The sequence below is a fragment of the Conger conger genome, chromosome 3 (genome assembly GCF_963514075.1).
Source record: "Conger conger chromosome 3, fConCon1.1, whole genome shotgun sequence".
NCBI lineage: Eukaryota > Metazoa > Chordata > Actinopteri > Anguilliformes > Congridae > Conger > Conger conger.
The window spans coordinates 22592152-22612454 of record NC_083762.1 but is presented as its reverse complement, the minus strand read 5'-3'; the positions used below and the strand labels follow the sequence as shown (position 1 = coordinate 22612454).

At 40.7% G+C, this 20303-nt stretch overlaps 2 protein-coding genes across 2 annotated transcripts; one reads left to right on the top strand and one right to left on the bottom strand.

Moving 5' to 3' along the window:
- cysltr1 (cysteinyl leukotriene receptor 1) lies at window positions 1-4944 on the bottom strand. Its single transcript, XM_061235981.1, has 2 exons — window positions 4802-4944; window positions 1-2332 (listed from the first exon to the last, which is right to left on the bottom strand). Exon 2 carries the CDS (start codon window positions 2317-2319, stop codon window positions 1252-1254), a length of 1068 nt encoding a protein of 355 aa, XP_061091965.1. The 5' UTR covers window positions 2320-2332; window positions 4802-4944; the 3' UTR covers window positions 1-1251.
- A 13044-nt stretch (window positions 4945-17988) lies between these two features.
- Window positions 17989-19645, top strand: LOC133125251 (uncharacterized). The gene is made up of 2 exons (XM_061237021.1): window positions 17989-18188; window positions 18645-19645. The coding sequence occupies exons 1-2, from the start codon at window positions 18139-18141 to the stop codon at window positions 19315-19317; spliced, it is 723 nt and encodes a 240-aa protein (XP_061093005.1). The 5' UTR covers window positions 17989-18138; the 3' UTR covers window positions 19318-19645.
- The last annotated feature ends 658 nt before the right edge of the window (window positions 19646-20303 follow it).

Sequence of the window (20303 nt, the reverse complement as noted above, 5' to 3'; positions counted from 1 at the left end):
CAACTTGAAGAATAACATCTTTATTCAGTTACAATTTACATGTTCACAGCATCACTTTAACCCTGCAGCCAAAGTTGTGTACTCACAATACAAATTACATTGAATAATACATGCAAGATGACCACATTTTGCACACTTGTGTAATGTTTTGATGCAACATTTCTAATAGTTTATCAACAGCATTTTCACATATTGGTTAAAAGCTTAATGCAACCAAATGCTAAAGTTAATGGCAGTATGAAAATATTACTTTTTACTTTTTGAAACTCAACATAGATTGTATATCAGATAAGGTTATTTCCAATATCTTATCTGACAAGTCTGCAAAGAGGAAGTGCTATAAAACCGTCAAGAAGTTTATTAGCAAAAGACACAAACAGAACCATAAGCCAATCATGAAATAATTGTGCTTTGAATTGCACAGGTATTTTCAGACAACCCCCTTTTTCTGTCAATCTTAGTGCAGAATACATTGTGCAGACTCATGTTAATGGGGTTTCTTTTCAATCAAGTCAGTTTATGCCTTTTTGATGGACCACATTTTTGGACCTTTAAGCCAATGAAATACTTAGATTGTGCACATAAGTGTCGAAGGAATGTGAAAATATAACACGCAGTAAAGCAAGATGTTTATTTCCAAAATATTTTGAGTGTTACATGCTTATTTGTGTCATTAAACAAATAGTATAACAGTTATACAGTCATGAATGTTCTTAAACTTGTCCAGATTATACACATGCTAAAGTATCAGCCAACAAAAGTAATACTTTTTATTTATTTATTGATTATTTGTATCTCGCTTGAGTGAATAGCTAGTAGTTATGAACTCTTGTGATCGCAAGCCAGTGTCAGGCAGTTTTACTGATCACTGGTGATATGATCAGGTTATCTAATCGAAACCACTCCACCCCACCTCAGTCCTGAGTACTACACCCTGATATAATTCTTAAAAATCAGCGACACACCCTTTCCGCCAACAAGAATACACTCAACAATAAGCCACAGTCTCTGTCATTTTAGGAGGAAAAACATTGAGAAGAGATACTTTAAAAAATACCTCACCATACCCTTAAACTTTTCACCCTTAGAGTAGTCTTAACATTCTGTATACTCCTCTTGTCCTAAGGGTAAAAAATCACCCGCCTTCACTAAACCCCATTTTTGACCCTTAAGACAACACAAGGGTTAAAATAGCCACCCCAAGGCCCCTAATCCCAAGGCCCCTAACCCCTAATCCTATATGGACAAAATTCACTCTTGGGGGGCAGTGAATAAGCCAGTGGTGATCTGGCTGTCCTGCGGGCCGTTGCAGCCTTTCAGTTTATCTGCCTCTACGTTCTGGGGAACGGCCCTCTGGCTATGGCGAAGCTGAGCGTTGGAGCTGGTGGACGCCTTCCGCAAGGTGGACATGCGGTTGCGGAAGTTCTCCCCCGAGAAGAAGTACAGCAGGGGGTCAAAGCAGGAGTTAGAAGCTGCTAGGCACAGCGTGACAACCACTGACTTCTGCATGTAGAGTTGTTCATCACAGGTGACATCACGGCGGTTCAGCAGATGCAGGTGGATTGTGCGCTGGATGTGGTAGGGCATGAAGCTGACCAGGAAGACCAGCAGGACAATGACGATCATACGTATGGCCTTGGTGCGCGTGGCCTTCTTCTTGTTTGCGCTGTTCGAACCCATTAGCAGGGTGCGGATGATTCCGGCATAGCAGACCAAGATGATGAAGAAGGGCAAAATGAACCCCACCACCAGTGAGAAGTAGTTTAGCACATTGAGCTTGCTCTTGCCCTGTTGTTTTGTAGGTGGTTCAAAGCACTTGGTCTTATTGGTGACATTGTCCAGATGCTGACCGGACATGAGGAAAGGAGAGCTGGTGGCACAGATGAACACCCAGATGCAGGTGCATATGATGCAGGCCTTGCGCTCATTGACCAGCCTGAGGTTCTGGACGGGGAAGACGATGGCGATGAAACGGGTGCAGCTCATGGCTGTCATGAAGAAGACACTGCAGTAGAGGTTAACGTAGAGTGCGTAAGAGCTGACTCGGCACAGGAAGTCACCCAGGATCCAGTTGCCTTTGTTGATGTAGTAAAACACGCGCATGGGCAGCGTGCAGACGCACAGCAGGTCAGCCACAGCAAGGTTCAGCATGTAGATGTGGAAGGCCGAACGCTGGCGGAAGGTCCGGATCATCACAATGAGGGCAAATCCATTACCCACCAGGCCAAACACTGTGATGATGGAGTAGATGGTGGAGTAAACCTGGTTGCGGAACTGATCAATGAATTCGCTTGGACATGAAATGTTTCCAGACATCATTGAATTAGGTTCCCTGTAGAAAGAGAGTTGGAGGAAGCTTTAATGCACATCCAAACAACAAACTGTTCTATATTGTGCTTTTAAGCTTCTCAAACTGTAATCAAAGGATACCCTTGGTCTGCAAAGGGTTCTCTGCAAAGGGTTCCCTACCCAGGGAATGTAAAAATTTAATATCCAAATATTCTCTTTGTTTAAAAAGTATGACGTGTGTAAATTGATATTAAAATTAGTTAATTATTATTTGACACGCTTCCATATACCAATATTCAATTGCAATTGCTTAAGTGGGTGATGGATAAAGGTGTCAGCAGTTGACCATGTATGGGTATTTGAATAAAATGATCTGCTAAAGGGTCATTGTGTCTTGTGTGTCTTGCTTCACAGAGCTTTCTTATGTTCCTGTCGTATTTGAATAAGCTCAGCTGATCTACATCCTCAATGGCTAAAAATAGCAGCGTTCTTCAGAAATCATGCAGAAAAAGCAGCTATTTCTGCTTCTTTATTTTTTGAAACTCAAAATAGATTGTATGTCTAAACCTCTCAATCTTAGTCTTCGGAGGAAAGCTGTATAAATTAAGATTATATATAAGAGCATCTGACAAGCAGACATTTCAAAACTCAGATAAGATTCTTTCCGATATCTTAGCCGACAAGTCTGCAAAGAGGAAGTGCTATATAACCGTCAAAAAGTTTATTAGCAAAAGGCAAAAACAGAACCATAAGTGAATCGTGAAATAATTATGCTTTGAATTGCACAGGTATTTGTCAGACAACCCCCTTTTCTGTCAACCTTAGTGCAGAATGCATTGTGCAGACTAATGTTAATGGTGTTCCTTTTCAATCAAGTCAGTTTATGCCTTTTTGGTGGACCAAATCTTTGGACCCTTAAACCAATGAGACAATGATTATATAAACATAGTAGCGGAAATATAATAGCATAACTATAATACTTTGGGACAACAGTCTAGGGTATTTTCTTACCTGCAAATTTAGTAATCTCTCAGCAAGAGGTCGATACAGCCTCCTTCACGGTCAATTATCAAATAACCCCTCTCTAGTAATCTATAACAATTGGCACTAATTCAGACAATGATTGACAGCAATGTCCCCACGCTGTCACGTGCGTGCTGTGCATTGAACCGCAGGCATTGTCAAACATTTTTTATTGTGTTGAGCAGTATAATTTGCTATTTTATGTCAGAGCAATAGCGAGTTGGTTTACACATAAAAGTGCACATAAAACCTGCACAAACATGGTCAAATAACACTCATAAGAAAAATTAATTGGTTTGCAGTGGCAGCCAAAACAGTTTGAAGCTTCACGATGAAGCAATATCGCAGTCAGTTGCTTAACTGTCTCCTCTGTCATTTTTCGGTGAGCATCAATGTAAACATGAGGGAGACGGACTAGCAGGCCTATAGTTTTGCCTGCTACGCGACGGTAGAAACATTTTCTTCGCCTCCGAATGGCTTACATATTTCAAACAACATAAAAAAAATAAAATTCAGAGGTTTATAGCATATTCCTTTTCATTTTCATTTACAGCGAGCAGACTCAGACACACAGCCTATGCTTCTGCAACTCGCATCCCGTTGTCAAGTAATCTAAGAATGTGACATAATTAAATAATTCAAATAATTCAAATGCCATTAATGTAATGTAATTCCAAAGGTGAGAATAAGCTATTGTTAAATCAGATGTGTAAAAATAATAGAACTCAAGGGTTCAGAGATTTAAGACAATACTTTTTAAAAGAATTTGTAGTCTATATAGTGGTTATAAACATGCGGTCGACAAAAATTAATGGCAGAATTAAGTAACTGTGACCAATCTTGCGTCTGCAGTTTATTTGAATTAAAAAAATTAATTAGCGAAGAGGAAACGACATCCATACCGACACATGCCTAAGTCATTTGAAAATGTAGCCTATTAAAATACATTTCGGTTATAACATACGGATTACCATTACTGTAATGTAGGCTAGAATCTTTGCATCTTAAATTAGGATTCAAGTACTTGCTTACCACAGGTAGACGTAAAGCTTTCTCAGAACATGTTAACCACAGTCCATTCCAGCATCTGAAGACAGATGGTTTAATTTGAACGAGCTACATTTAACAAGTAAGTGGATAGTTTTTTGAAGACTGGACTAAAGGTCGATCGTGTATTATTAAAATAGATAGAGCAAAATAACTTTACCGGTTTCTCCATAAAAATTAGCAGCAGTCATGAGCGATATATTTGTACTGCAGTTATCATGCAGAATAGCAACCCCCCCCCCCCCCCCCCACAAATAATTAAATAAATAATAAAATAAAAATCCAACTTTCGCGAGAACTAAAGAAAATCGTGAAAGCATGGTGTGATATAGCAGGAATACCACATTGTCCAAGTGTACGGAGAGTAGAAGCAGCTTCGTGGGGGGCCATCGACCATGTAACCGTTCCAGTCATCAAAACAAGCAAAAAGAGCAGAAATTACCTTTAATTTCAAGCGCAATGTCTCCAAGGAAGCGCACACGTAGAATAAGTCGTAGTTGTACAAATGGCAAACCCCTGCAAAGAAACACGATTTTATCGTGCACCGCATTAACGATCGGTTGTAAGTAATAAACTTCGCGGAACGGGAGCATACAGCTTTTAAGTGACGCCCACGTCTTGTTGAAGGAGGATGCTGGCGTATCCTGGAGAGGTCGTGCGCCACTTGAAAAACTGTAGCAGCTTGATGTAGCCTTTTGACTATAGTGCTGAGTGATAGTTTATAGCTATAGGCCTAATAGATTATGTGACATAGTACATGATAAAAAAAAATGCAGCTTCTATTTTATTATTCTGCCAGTGCTTAATGCGTTTTGAATGTGTTATGTAGTCTAAACGTTTACTTAGGGTTGTTACATTAAGATACATTGTATTCTATTTTATTTTTCTTATAAAACATTTATTTTATTATCTATGTACAATAATCTACAATGATGATGATGATGATGATGATTATTATTATTATTATTATTATTATTATTATTATTATTATTATTGTTGTACGATACTTAAATTTGTGCTCATACTGTTTGGGCTGAATAAAAAATTATCCAAAAAGCTGTAGATGTAAGACAGACAGCAGCATCTCATGCACTACTGTTGACAGATCATATTGTTTGAGTGTTACAGGATGCAATACTCTTCATATAAATACACAATGTCTCCATTTGTTGTTTCGACTGAGACGTGACACAACCCGTTTTTATTTGTATCAGTTCTCCACTAGGTAAATATAAATGCAGGATCCGAGATAGATAGCAATGAGAGCCCTGCTATAGTGAAAATTGGAGTGCTTGAATTTACACTGTGTCAGCTCCATTTAGGTGTGTCAGCTTGCCGCTTGTTGTGCCACTGCTGAATAGTCTTCATGTCCATTGTCACCCTGTCAATAATTACATTTCAGCAAAACTGTTGGCCAGTATAATTGCGCAGGTCTAGTAGAAATGGGGACGTTTCAGTTATGGCAAGGCATAGATCTATACATTTTGCTATTATTGACAGGTCAAACTTATTCATCTTTGGGATAGGCTACATGCACTATAATGGCAATCCATTGTCAATTTCATCAACTAATGTAGAAGGCATGACTGAATTATTTATTTTACCAGTGTCCATTGTTTGTCATGCATGCACGTGGTGTTTATTTTGTTTGTTGTCTGCCATCTTCGCCACGTCTTCTGGTTGGCACAAATGGCACATGCATGCAGTCAACCAACGCACTGGATTTAAATGGACTGGAAACCACCCGGTGCAACCAGTTTGCTAGCCGGTGCGGTTTTGGACCAATTGTTTGAAAAGGAAATTACACCCAAGGAATGCCCATAATTGCAGCTTGCAAAAACACAGTGACAGAAAAGTGTCACGTTTCATGCTTGTCATGTCATGTTTCCCAGTTAGTTATTGTCTTAGTTATTGTATTGTCATGTCACATATTATGTTAGTCTAGTCTCACCATGTTTTCATGTTTTATTTCAGTTTTTTAGTCTTGTCATGTCACGTTATATAATTTATTCATGTCACAGTTCGCAAAGTTCACGATTTATGTTTGTTTCATGTTATGTTGTTCAGTTTATTATTATCTCTCCCTTTCTGTCCCTCACACTTCCCTAAATGTTTCAATTTCCCTTGTCTTCTTACTAATCTACTAACTTTAGATCAGGATTAGGTAATACTAACATTCTAACCATGTGTTCATGTTTACCTTACATTTCTTGTGCATGTAATTTACTAATTTACTAACGCTAGGGCAGGATAGGTTTATTACTAATGATGACTAATTATCTCTCCCCCTATTTTGACGCAGACTCAAAACCCACCTTTTCAAACTCTACCTTAGTCCTCCCTCCTGATTTCCCCTGCCCCTCCTTTCTGATATTCCTATCCTTGTCTAACCCCCCAAAAAAAAAGAAAAAAAAAGAAAAATTTACACTTATGATGAAGACTATGTTTAGAACAGCATTCCATGTGTATTTTCCTGGTTCTGGATGTGATGCTTTGACTTATGGTAGAACGTATGCACTTGTAAGTCGCTTTGGATTAAAAGCGTCTGCCAAATGACAAAAATGTAAATGTAAATGTAAAATCTCATTAACTTGTCATTCCTCCACACCTGATTTCCATTTGCATGCTACTCTCAAGCTAATTGTCTGTACCTGTCTACACCTGCATATAAGCTCAGTTCCATGTCCTGTCTTTGTGAAATTGTTGTCTCCTGTTTTTCAGTGGTTACTGGACTTTTTGCATGGTTTACCAATTTCGAGACTGCCTTCTCCCTCGTTACTGTACTTTGGTTTTGGCTGGATTTTATGTGTATGAACTTTGCTTGTTTTTTGACTACGCTCGCTGAACATTCCCTGAATAAAGCCCTGACGGGACTTTATTACATCTCTGAGTCGTGCATTTTGGGTCCAACCCCCACGCACCCGTCTCAAAAGGTTTGGGGGAGGGTGATGGTGGGGCCTGAGCTTCAGTTGTAGGCAGTAAGAGCAGTAACGCCATTACTGCGATTAGATGACATGAAGTTAATGTCCAATAAAAAAAGGGAAAAACAAGTCCATTTATGATATCCCCGCAATGCAGTGTCGTCTGGATTGAGGCCCATAGCAACAGATGGCCCAGACTTGACTTTTTAAGTCAAAGGATAGCTGTGTGATGTTGCAAAATGGATTAATCATTTCTGCCTGAATTACTAATAAGAAATGATGCCAGCTTTACAATGCAATCATCCTAGGAGGCAATCATTCTGAACAAGAGGATATACAATAGTCTTTACAGGAGCCATGGAGTTTTCTGATGCTTCAGGTTTCATGTCAGTGAGTCTTGAGTGCTGAGGCTGGGATTTCATTTCATTTCTATTAGAGTAACATCTTCTCAAAGTTTTATCAGAGCACACTCATGCAAAAGAGTTTGTCAGATAAAACATTCTACTCCATGACATATTCTATTAATTGTAGAGCAACAGAAAATGGTCTTCAGAACCACATTTGCCAGTCCAACCATTAAGAAAATGACTGCTTGGAGTTCCTAATGGAAGCATCTATGTCCAGAAAGGATACTGCCCTGGAAACTCAAGACCCAATTTTGAGTTTCATCATGGTTTGTGATATGTGCAGACAACAGTCTAAATAGATTAAAGCTATCTGTAAAGGAGGTTTAATAAGAAGGCATTACTCGGAGAATAGACACACAATCATTCTGGAACCAATGATTAAGATTGCAGATACAATGCAGATAGAAGGGGGACTGCCATTGGTTCAATTATTCCGAAACCCCAATAGTTTGAAAATTGTCCGATTGTACCAAAAGCCCATTAGTCCAACTGCTCGTTATCCCGAAAAGAAACAGCCATTGATTCAAAGTCCTTTTGTTCCGAAAATACGCACTAGAGTTATTGGAGTTCAGTGACGCCGGGCCTGTCCATGTTGCTGAATAGGTTAGGCCTTCCAATTAGGCTAACGCTGTCGTCTTTTGCCCTTAATATCTTAATGTATTTTGATGTGCAACTGGGAAGATACAGTTTACAAAAAGAGTCTTTGCTGTTTAGTCTGCCCATTGGCTAAAAATGTCAAAAAGCATGTTTTAAAAAAATGTTTAAAGCAGGTTAATTTCACAAAATACAATTTGTCTCTTCCGCGCTCGCCCTGTAAACAGGCTGCAATGTCTCACACAAAAATAAATAAAGTTGATATTTCTGTTGAAGTAGAGATTACATTATTTTTGCAATCCGTTTGTAGAGCTTTTAACGTTACACCTCCTATTCATGCGAATGAGTGGACTACTATGTAATGATCATGCTGCGGAAGCTCGAGGATGGCGATATTGTATTTTGTTCATTTAAATTAAATTATTTACATTTATCTATTTTAAAAGACTTGACATTCTTAGCCAATGTTTAGCGACTGTACTAAAAAAAGAACATTAAATGTTTCAATTGCAGAGTGAACCAAATAGTTCATAGTCAACCAACATTGAGGCACAATTTTGTCATGAGCCAAGCACAGAAACTTGCAGTGGGCTTGATTGGCTAGGCTGGGGATGCGCTGAATATCTGCCGTGCAGGTGCATTATACCTGATGTAAATTGCAACATCTTCTTAAAGAAGTTACAAATGAAAACAACAGTGAGATGATTATAGCACTGATGGTTATCGCTGCTAATAGTAATAATAGGGTAGCTGTGTGCACACCAAGTTTGAATGGAAACCTAGGGCTTTTCTGTGTGGAGTCCAAAGACATTCAGTAGGCTAGTCGGGGACTCTAAATTGTCTGCAGATATGAATGTGTGAGTGAACAATGTGTAAGCCTTGCAATGGATTAGTGACCTGTCCAGGGTGTATTCCTGCCTCTTGCCCACTGCTAGGCAAGGCTCTAAGCTGCCCCAATCACAGCCCTGACCATTAATAAGCAGTGTAGAAGATGAATAGATAATAATAATAATAATAATAATAATAATAATAATAATAACAATAATAATAATAATAATGATAATAATAATGATAATGATGACAATAATACTACTGCTACTACTACTACTACTACTACTAATAATAATAATAATAATAATAATGATAATAATCATAATAATAATACATGAGTAATGATTATTTATTTTTAAACATGGAACATGATGGCATGCAATTTCACCTCAGTAATACCTTCCCTTGACAGTGACAGTGTTGTGTTTTAACTAAGATGAGATGATTCTAATGATATGGCATGTCTTACCTACGTATATAGACTCATCTTTTTCATCTGCCTGAGAAAGTCATTATCTGCTCTCGAAAATGCTGACACAAATATGTGCATCCTCTTTCCATTTCCTTGTTGCCTGTGTCTCTCACGGTGTCTTGTAGAATACCTCTGTATAACTGTCTGGCAGTATGAAGGGATGTATCACTCGCAGTGAATTGTGGCCTGCAGTGTTTGCAGTGGTGAGGAAGTGGTCAGTGAGGTTCAGTGACCGGAGGCAGTGGTATGTGGCTCAAGGAGAGGGGGCTTCCTGCCTCGGCTGCTGGTTGGCTTGCAGTGGGGCAGATAGGGGTCAATGTACTGGGAATCTGAGAAAGGATGCTTTCATGGCCAGGAATTTGGAGGGGGTCATGTATAAGCTTCTGACCAGATTGGAGAAATGGAGGTGGCTGCTGTCACGGGTGTCATACAGGGGGAAGAGTGCTTATTATTAATAACCTGATAGCATCATCCCGGTGGCATCGGCGGATGGTACTAAACCACCCTGGTGGGCACCTGGCAGAGATGCAGCAAAAGCTGGTGATTTATTTTTTGGTCAGGTCACCCCAGCAGGTAGCAATCCTGTACCTTGCTATACCGGGAGGAGGGTAGGGGCTGATAGACCTGTAGAGGGTGGGGCTGCCGACGGCTCAGAGACCCCTCTGTCAGCGGAGATGTTCTGGAAGGAGCGAGCAGAGAAAAGCTGGCTGCATGGGGTCGGATCTGCAGCTGGTGAGAACGGGGCTCACTAGGTCCTATGTGCAGCTGCTGAAGCCCTCTGGTGAGGAGGCTCAGGAGCATAGCCTATTCCCTGCGACACAATGATCTGCTCCGAGCCATGGAAGTCGGTTGGCCTGCAGCGGCAGTATCTGGCAGCTGGTATATGTAAACTGGCTCACCTACGTAAACCAGGGGGGTGCAGCTTGGCCACAACCCAGAAACTGGTACAGGAGTGCACGCAATTATGGTTCTTGAGAAGAGAGGGGTGTGATAAATCAGCCACATGAAGGGGAGGTCGCCCAATTCCCTACCGCAAATGTGACAGCAGCAGTAGGGCAAGAGCAGGAGGGGAAGCTTTTATCCTTCAATTGTCCAGGTTTGGGGAAGTTTCTACGCAGTATGCGTTAAGGACAGTCACCTACCGAAAAAATAAATAACATTAAGGCCCGGACACACCAAACCGACGGTCGGCCGTCGGACGTCGGTGGCACCCTGTTGGCCGAGTCTTTCCGGTGTGTCCCGCACGCCGACACTCCGTCGGCGTGTTTTGGAGCCCCCGGAGCCGTCGATGAGATAGACCTCTCTGATTGGCTGTCCAGCTAGCGAATCAGTGCACGAGAAGAGAAACGGAAGCGAAAGCAAAGCCATTCCAAAGTTACTATCACTACCAGACATAATTTTCGATTAGTATTACTAAATAGCGAGAGAACAAGGAAATTGCTGCAAACTGTTGGCTGCTTCTAGGTCCAACGCAATGCAAACGCATTCCCCGGTCTTCCGGTTTCCATTTTTTGAAAGACAAATACAGACTACCGCCACCTGCTGGTTTGGAGAGTTATTACCTCTCACGCAGGCGCAGAACGTACGTGCAACTCGGCCGTCGGCGGACCGTCGTTGCGGTGTGTTCGGCACAGCCAACATTAACGACGCGTATCGACGCGAGGCGATCTGTGCCGGCGCTCCGCGGCCGACCGTCGGTTTGGTGTGTCCGGGCCTTTAGTTGCAGAATCAGTTATACAAGGCCCCTATTGTCATGGTTTTTACTGTCGACTTCTGGAAATTCCTGTATTTACGGCTCTAGACCTCTAGAGGGCTTGCCGACTTAGCTCAGCAGGAGAAATTGCCTCCCGCATGTGGAATGCGGATGTAATCATGGCCGATTGCTGTCAGCTGCTTGGAGAGCTATTTAAGTCTCTTCCTGGCACTGCTCTGGGCTTTGGTGTTTCAGTTTGACACATGCACAGAGCCGGTATTGAGGTATTAAGGTAGACAGAGAGAGAGTTGTTCCAAGACTGCATTTAATTCAGTTAGAAATTTGAAATAGATAAGTTTAGGGTCCTATTCTTGTTTTCCTTTGGGTTGGTTAGCTCTTGAGAACCTTCCCTAGTTTTGTTTCTTGGCTCCACCTCTGTTTTGGGGGGGGAGTGGCACTTACAGTTTTTCGAGACTGCTGGCAAAATCTAATTTTGTTTTCCCTGACCATTATAGTTCTAGTCAGATTTTCCCTTTTTCTGTTATTTTCCTCACCTATTTTAGTGGTTATCTAACTTTTTGTACAGGCCAGGAAAGATCGTTGCATCTTTTTGTGGCTAAGGTTAAGGTTAAGGCAAATGTTTTGTTTATTGAAAACATATTACTGCAGTTGGGGGTGATTGTTTCTGTGAAGGAGCTTATCTGAGGACAAGGGTATTGGTTTCAGCAGTGCTATCTTTCATATTGACAGACAAAACTTGCTACTTGGGTCACATGCAGGAATATGCTGCGTGGTGGTGGGTCCACGGGTTATGTCTCTTTGCACATAGATAGCCCTTGAAACCACAAATGTGGTGCATTGGGAGGTCTGTTTGTGTAGTAAATAAAGAAGAGATTGAGTTATGTTTGGGTTGACTGGCATGTGTGCAGTGTGTATGTGTTTGTATATTTCAAGTTAAAGGCATCCTGATTACAGTTCATTCAATTTCCCAACACCATAACCTATGACCATAACCCAACACATCATCAATTTCTACCAATCACTTTGCACTGATGGGAACAACTTAGTCTTTCCTTCAGAGAAGCAACTTCAAAGGAAGTCAATGGAAGTCTTTGCAGACTTTGCCAATTTACACTTCTGAAAGTTAGCCTGTCATCACAATTTGGACCTTTCAATGAAATAAAACAGCTGTGAGGGGAAAAAGGCTTTCTCTTTAAGCCTCCCTTGCAGGTTGGTCCCGAGTGGAGATTCCCACACATTCACTGTGAGTGAGAGTGAGAGATGTATTATAACATGTTTTTCACTGCAGAAACTGAGGAATGATAATATGCCTGACATGAGCCAAGTCACTTTATAAAAATGTTTTATTTGTGATTTCAAATCTCTCTCAGTCTAATGGTTAAACTGGCAAAAGTCATCTCAAACTGGTTTCATGAACAGGACAATGAGTTCAATGTTCTTCAGTGGCCTTCCCAGTCACCGGATCTGGATCCAAAAGAACACCTTTGGGATGTGGTAGAATGGAAGATTTGCAGCATGAATGTGCGAGGACACAAGAGAGACAAGTTTAGGAGAAATTTGAAGTCCGTTCCACATATAATTTATATAAAAGGTAAAAAGCAGCAGGCCTAAAGTAGACCCATGTGGAACTCCCTTGGTAATTTCTAGAAACTACCATCAGAAATAATAATAATTGAGATCTATCTTTTAAATAGTTTTCAAACTAATTACATTCACTCTTATGAAGTCCAACTGCAGACAACCCACACAGTAATACTGATCCACAGAATCAAAAGCCTTTGACACTGAAAAGATTTTCTGTTTTTGAGTGGATGCAGATTATTTTAGCTGTGGCTGGTGCGCTAAAAAAACAATGGAGCTCAAGCTCATCTATCTTCTTAGTTAGAACAGCAATTGTTTGGTAATTACAACAGAATCCCTCAGTATTTAAGTCAGTCTCTGCATTGGAGGCAACCATGCAACATTTTTTACAGGGGATCTTCGTCTTGAGGTTGAAACCTAGCAGGAAGTAAAAAACTGCCATGCAATTTGATTCACTCAAATAGTTGATTTGCAAAAGGACGGAAGCGATTTAATTAGTAAATACATTAATCCAGTCCGTGTTTTCAATGTCGAATGCAGTTGGAAAAAGCTGCAAACAGCGCAGAGAAACTAAACAGTAAGGGTTCAAGTCAACCAAGTGAGCGACAATCACAAGAGATTGATGATTCTATCACTTTCCTTAGTGTGTGTTGAAACAGACATCAGGCTCTGTATGTATATTTGTGTTGAATGATTGTGTTTGCTGCAATATTATGATATGATTCATATGATGAGATAAAATGTTTCCCTTCCTCCCCGACCAAGACTCGCCCCTTCGTGTGAAGCAAAATTATATTCCATTCTATTTCCTATTAAATCGATGTTATTTATAGTTTATTCCCTTCTGTGAACAAGAACTGTCCCTTTCAACCTTTGGCAAATTGTGGAAAGAATTGGCGAGAATATAAATATTTCCCCCCAAGGCAAACACAAAACTAAACAGCAATGCACTTTTGATGTCTTTAGAATTGAAGCACTCTTCATACCGTATGTAATACCTTTAGTTAGCTATTCATTCATGAAAAACATATTGCTTAATTTGTGTACATTGGCTGAACCCCTGCAAAATGCTGGAACACTGCAAGCCATAACTGGATGTAGAAATCATACCTCTGATTGCCATTCACTGTTTACAGCAGTGCGATACTTATATCAACTATAAGTATCACCACGGCAACTGCTCATTTTGACTACAGGATATTGTTGGGTAGATGAAGTGGTGACAGATGTTGGTTGGATAGACCTGCTCTCTCTGTTCTGCTGATTATGGTCTGTACGAATATGATTATGTTGACAGAATAACAGTTGAGGAAACACCTGGTGCCCCAGGACACAAATGTACTGCAAATGTACTCATGCAATAGCAAATACATGAACCAAGGTATCAGACTCAGGTATGCTCACAGTAAACAAAAACATGGTCTTGCTTTAATTTGCTTATTGGTCACGCCGTGCTGTGCCAGGTAATACATTATAAAAGGGTGTTTATATCCATATGTCAGTTACAAATAATAAATACACTATATGTTACATGAATCTACTCTGCTATGTGTAAGACAGCTCATATAATGCCCATTAATTAAAATGTATTAATAACAGTTGTTTGCATCTGCCTTCTGGGAATTACATGGGGTAGTCATTAATTGTAATTAAACCCGTTTCTTCCCGTCACAACTTAACTCACCCACCACTTACAAATACACAATTTACTGTAAAAACACAAACCATACCCACTGAAATATTCACCAAATTAAAGAAGTCTGCAAAGGACTGTAAAAGCTTCTTCAGTTCCAGGAAGAGTATGCATCTCTCATAGACAATACTGTTTGTTTTCCATCTAATGAACCTCACTCTATCAGTGCCATATCTAATCGACACAGCTGTGCTCTCTTTGACTGGTGGAGGAAAAAATGCTGTTAGTGACCTCATTATTGCATTTTAGTCAGACAAAGTGCTTAATGTCACTCACTCTCCCATTAACTCTGATGTGTACTGCAATGAGCTGTTGTGAAACAGAGGGATTGGCTAATGCTTTTTAAACAAATATCAGGAGAGCATGAGACATTTTTGAGTCACTGAAGATGTTTTTCCCTCTTACAGAAAGGGTGTGTGTGTGCATGTGTGCATGTGTGCATGCGTATGTGTGTGTGTCTACCATCTGTTCAGCTGTACTTTGGTTGGTTATTTTTGCCTGCGCTAGACATTTAAAGTGAGCTGAATAGGATGTGCAGGGCACATTCACACAATCAAACAGATGATATCAGGTTGCTCAGCCATGACAGTGGCTGTTTTTCACTTCCTTCCCAAATGAGAGGCTAATTTTAATGAGACCCTGACTGTGCAAGTAAAAGAGTATTCCGTCCATACAGCAATGATTAGAACAATTTATTTCCTCTCTTTATTGACTGACTTGATTAAGAACAAATCCATTGCAACTTTTCATCAGCCATATGCCATGAATCATATGGAAGGTACTATGGAGATGTGGTAACATGTCTGTGTGTGAGTGAGACAGGCAGAGAGAGAGAGAGAGAGAGAGAGAGAGAGAGAGACAATTTTATAGTAGAAAATGTAAGTTTTGTTTTTTAACATCAAAATCAGTGTAGGCTACAGTATATTCAAATCAAAACTGCCTGTCAGAAAGCTATGACAGCTACCGTTTTGTGGAGACTCTGGGCCAAATTTTCAAAGCCTTTTGCGACTAGTTTCAGGTGCAGTTATGACACATTCTGACCCAGAAACATATGTCTCATGTATAAAATTTTACTCAAGTTCACACAGTTAGCAAAGGTCAAATTTTGCCTGAAATTTCTTTGCACGGGCCAGCATATTCAAGCTGCAAAAATGACGAAGAGACAATCATATGCCTCATATACGCACTCCGAGAATCAATGCAGCACTATTTAAACTCCCCAAGCAAGAAATGATCATCACAGATTAAGCATCCACACATCATTAAGGCTAGGTGTTTTTCATGGAAAATATGTACAAAATAATGCATTACATTAACCAATAGCTCAGCTGAAGCAGTGGTAAATGACTGACATAACATGCTCAACCTTAACAACAGTAAAAATGAGTTAAAAAAAGGAAATCCTGCTTGATGCTTGAATTGATATGCTGCTTTTAGTCGCTTTTGTCCATCATGGAAAGAGCATGCTTTTGCTTTTATCAGAACATTGTTAGAAACAGAGCATGCTCAAATTGCGTTGCTAAAATAATAAAAACAGGGTTGTGTTTTTGTTTTGATTAGTTATCCTCCAAAACAATCATGAAAAAGGAACAGGGAAAATAATTTAAAAAAAATTTTTTATATATATGTATAGCGACTGCTGTGCCAAACACCCAGCCATACAAATAATTTTGTTTCTGGGAAAAAGATTCTGGAATCTCCCACACAATGTTCCCATTCTATCAGCAATAGATATAGTCAAGCTCCTTGGAAAAGTACACCATCTTGCATCTGGATTCATTGAAACAACAATTGGTGCCACAGCTTGAATATCTGCACATTTCGTCCTGTGTTGAGTCTGATCTGGAAATGATCTTACACGGCACCAGAAGACACATGAACCCCCAGCTATTCAATGCACTACATAGGAGTTTAAATGGCAGCATTTAAGATCTGCCTCATTTGCAAAATGTGATTAGTAGGCAGTCCCATTTGCTGATTGTGTAATGAGCTGTAGCCTTCGTGAATAAGATGTTTGATGCTCATAAATGTGGCCCTCTGTGGTTGTGATGTCCAACAGAGGATTCAAAGGTCTAATGGGTTCTGAAGTCAGGCCGACCCAAGTCAGCAACTAATACAGAGATGACACTGGGTGGGGAAACAGAAGGAAATAAAAACACAGACTTACTGGAAGAGAGTTACACCAGCATATCCTCTCTTCCCAGAGGCAGAATAAAGTGTTCACTGTTGGTGTTGGCATGGTGCCTGTGAAGGTCAGCCGTTGGGTTTCTGAGTTCAGCTCGACTCTGTCCCTTTGGGACCCCATGTGACATGCATGGATCACGTACTGAGAACAGAGGCTTGAGAAATTCACAGGCTTGTCCTTCAGGGATTCCTTTGAATCCTGCAGTGTCATTGTCAAAAGCCTTGATGTATCGGCATGATAAACTCACACGGCATCAGGATTGTCCACTGAAGTGCTTTTTCAGGCCATTTGTCGATCTAATGTTTGTTACACCTGGAAGACAAAAACTGTCTACCCTTGGTGGGGACATATGTTTTTAGATCACATTTATATTTGCCATTATTGCCAATTTTCAGGGTTTCTGTGACCCTTGAAGTAGCACTACTTAAGAATAAGTTTAGGCACATGTGAGTTCTTAATAATAATAGTATGACAAGAAGATGGGGCACTTGAGTTGAAGAGAGGTTGAGTGTTCCAGCAAGGCAATGATCCAAAGCATACCTCGAAATCAACCATGAAGTACCTTGAGAAAAGACGGATGAAGGTTTTGGAATGGCCACCACAGTCCCCAGACTTGAATATTATTGAAAATCTGTGGAGAGATCTCAAACATGCCATACATGCAAGAGCTAAAGGCATTCTGTCAGGAAGAATGGGGAAAGATTCCAAAAACGAGGATTGAAAGACTCTTAGCTGGCTAGAGGAAGCGTTTAAAAGTTGTTACAGTTGCTAGGAGGAGTTACAAAGTACTATCTGACAGGGTTCCAAAACATTTGCAGAGGGCCTTTCTCATTTTTTGGAAATTATTTTGATATTGTAAAAAAATTCTAAATTCTAATAAATAATATTGCGTTAAAATGAGAATAAATATGTCATGTTTAACGTTCTACCATTTAGAGGTCAGGCTTGCTTCTGTTCACTGATGTAGAAGGATTTTTGATAAGGGGTGCCCAGATTTTTAGACACATGCACACACACATACACATGCATATGCACGAGCACACGCACTACACATACACAAAAAAAGTAGGCATAGATCCATTTTTGGTGCATGGAAAAATACACTTTCAAAATGTATGACGTGATTAGGCGATGAGTCTCAGTTGAGTCAGGAGAGGGCAGGGCATTCCCCAAAATCCAGCAGTCAAGCAATGTGTAAGAGCTCAGTCTTGTTTCAATGAACATAACGAGGGCAGACCCAGGGGTGGGGGAGAGGGACGTTACGTACCTCTGCAGTGGTCTGATTGGGCCAGGCATGTAAAAAAACAGGAGATACACACAAGCATATGCAGACTTCCCTCACTGGACTGCCACAGTCCTGTGCTAAAGACGCCACAAACACATGGAAACAATGAAGGACGTCACTGCTGCGCTATTAGGCTCCAAGCAAATGTAAGTGTGGGAAACTTGATTCATACCAGGCCATGGTGAATTTCTTGTGCTTGAGCGACTGTGATTTCAGGGCAGTCTTGTAATTCATTTGACTTGGTTTTGATCGTCTTTCTGTCAATGCTATTTAACTTTCCTTTGCTTTTCAAGTAATGTGCAGCTGTTGCAGCAATGACAATTCACCATAAAATGAATACAAAAAATATTAAGAATGTGTTGAAAATAATTCTAAAATTACTAATAAAGTGTTGCACCAATGTGTGAAACATCCATGTGAACCTAATGTACCTTGTTTTGACTCCAAAAACATGTATTGCCAGGAACGGACAGGCAATATTATTACAGATGAATTGTTGAACTGCTTAGTGATTGAATGATGTGAATGATGTGTTGAGATATCATTAAACTAAAAAAAAAACTAAAAAACAAATGGACCAACAAACAGTATTGCTGTTGCAGGGAAGCCAGTGTTGTTGGAGCTGTGTTCTGGGATCCTCGGGCTGGCCTGAAGAGCTACCTGCTGTTGAAGTACCTGCAGGTTCTGGTTCTTCCTGGAGGGAATGAGGCACTGGTGACTCTGGGGGCCCTGGCCAGCCTATACACGGCCGTGCTCCTGCGCTCCCCCCGTGTGTCTCGCAAAGCCTCCACCGTGCTGCTGGGCCAGCTGGCCTGGGCGGACGGCCTGGTGGCAGCGCGCTGGGGCCTCGGTATGCTGGGTTGGGCTGTGGAGGACCGTGGGGCCCTGGCCAAACTGGGGAGTGGCCTCTCCATTTCCCATCAGCATGCTAGTCTGCTCTTCCTCAGCTACCTCAGCCTGGAGGCCCTCCTGGTGACCTGGTGGCCCGGAGAGTCCCGCAGGCTCCGGACAGTCCACAGTGCCCGTCTGGCATGTGCCCTAGTGTGGACGGCTGTGATGGTTGAGCTGCTAGTGCTCCAGGCTGCTGGGCTTGGCCAGGACCTGCTCCCTCAGGGACTTCTTCTGGGGCTAGTGCATCAGGGCTGCCTGCGGATAGCTCCCTTCATCTGTGTCTTCTCTCACTGCCTGAGGGGGGCGCTGTGGCTGGCTAATGCAGGGGTGTACTATACACTCTTCCACTGCACTCCTCAGCGAAGGAAGAGTTGCTTCCATTAGTTAGTTGCTTACCAACTACTGACAAACACAACTTGGCTGCTGTGGACTTCTTTTGTTTATTTTAATATTCATAACTTATCATGAACTATTTATTGCAGTTTATATACCGAGCCTTCTGTTCTTTGAAATGTAAACAGTGGAATTAGGGGCTCAAAGAAAACCACCTTGCTGGTGATGAAAAATCAAAGACTAAACTGATAAACAAAGTGTCAGCAATGTTACTCTGCACTGTGCATTGTTTAAATTATTCATATTTAACTTTAATGCTTTTTAGCTGGTGCAAAACAGGCAATAATTTGTGTTCATGTTCGAAATGTCTGCTTCGCCACTGCTGAATGGTAAGAAGTGATACCATTCAGCAAATCAATAAAAAGTGAGAAAAAATAATGAATTGTTTCTTTTTCACTGAAGAATTTTAGAAAAATAAGCAGATGCCAAGAGATATTCGGAAAAAGACAAAATTAAAGCATGGGATTCAGAGGGATTTAGTCCTGGGATGGTTTCTTGGCTTGCTAAATGGTACTTCACAGAACAATTGCCAACTATTTATTTTGTAAGCACACTGCTCATTACTAAGGTACAGAGAAATGTGAGCAGAGTAGAGCAGAGCAGAACAATCAAAAAGTATTTATAGACCTACTATGGTTCTAAATCCACTCCTCCAATGGTGTAGGCCTGTTGCCCATATGTGGTAAACACAAAAAAGTTGGCTTCTTTCAGGGCTTGGATTTATTTATTTTTTTTGCAACAAATTTATTCATAGCAAGGATAAATAGTTTTCCTATTCGCAGGAACAAATCTGTGCAGCTTCTGTTATCTTTGGCTGGAAAATAGTTATGACTTTCACATCCTGCTGTGGTATACACTGGGAATGAATGTATGACATTCATGATTGCTAGTCTCATCATTCATGGTTGCTAATCTGGAGCATAGTAAACCGACAGATAACACTTTTACCTGTGACAGCACTTTCTCCATTTACCATA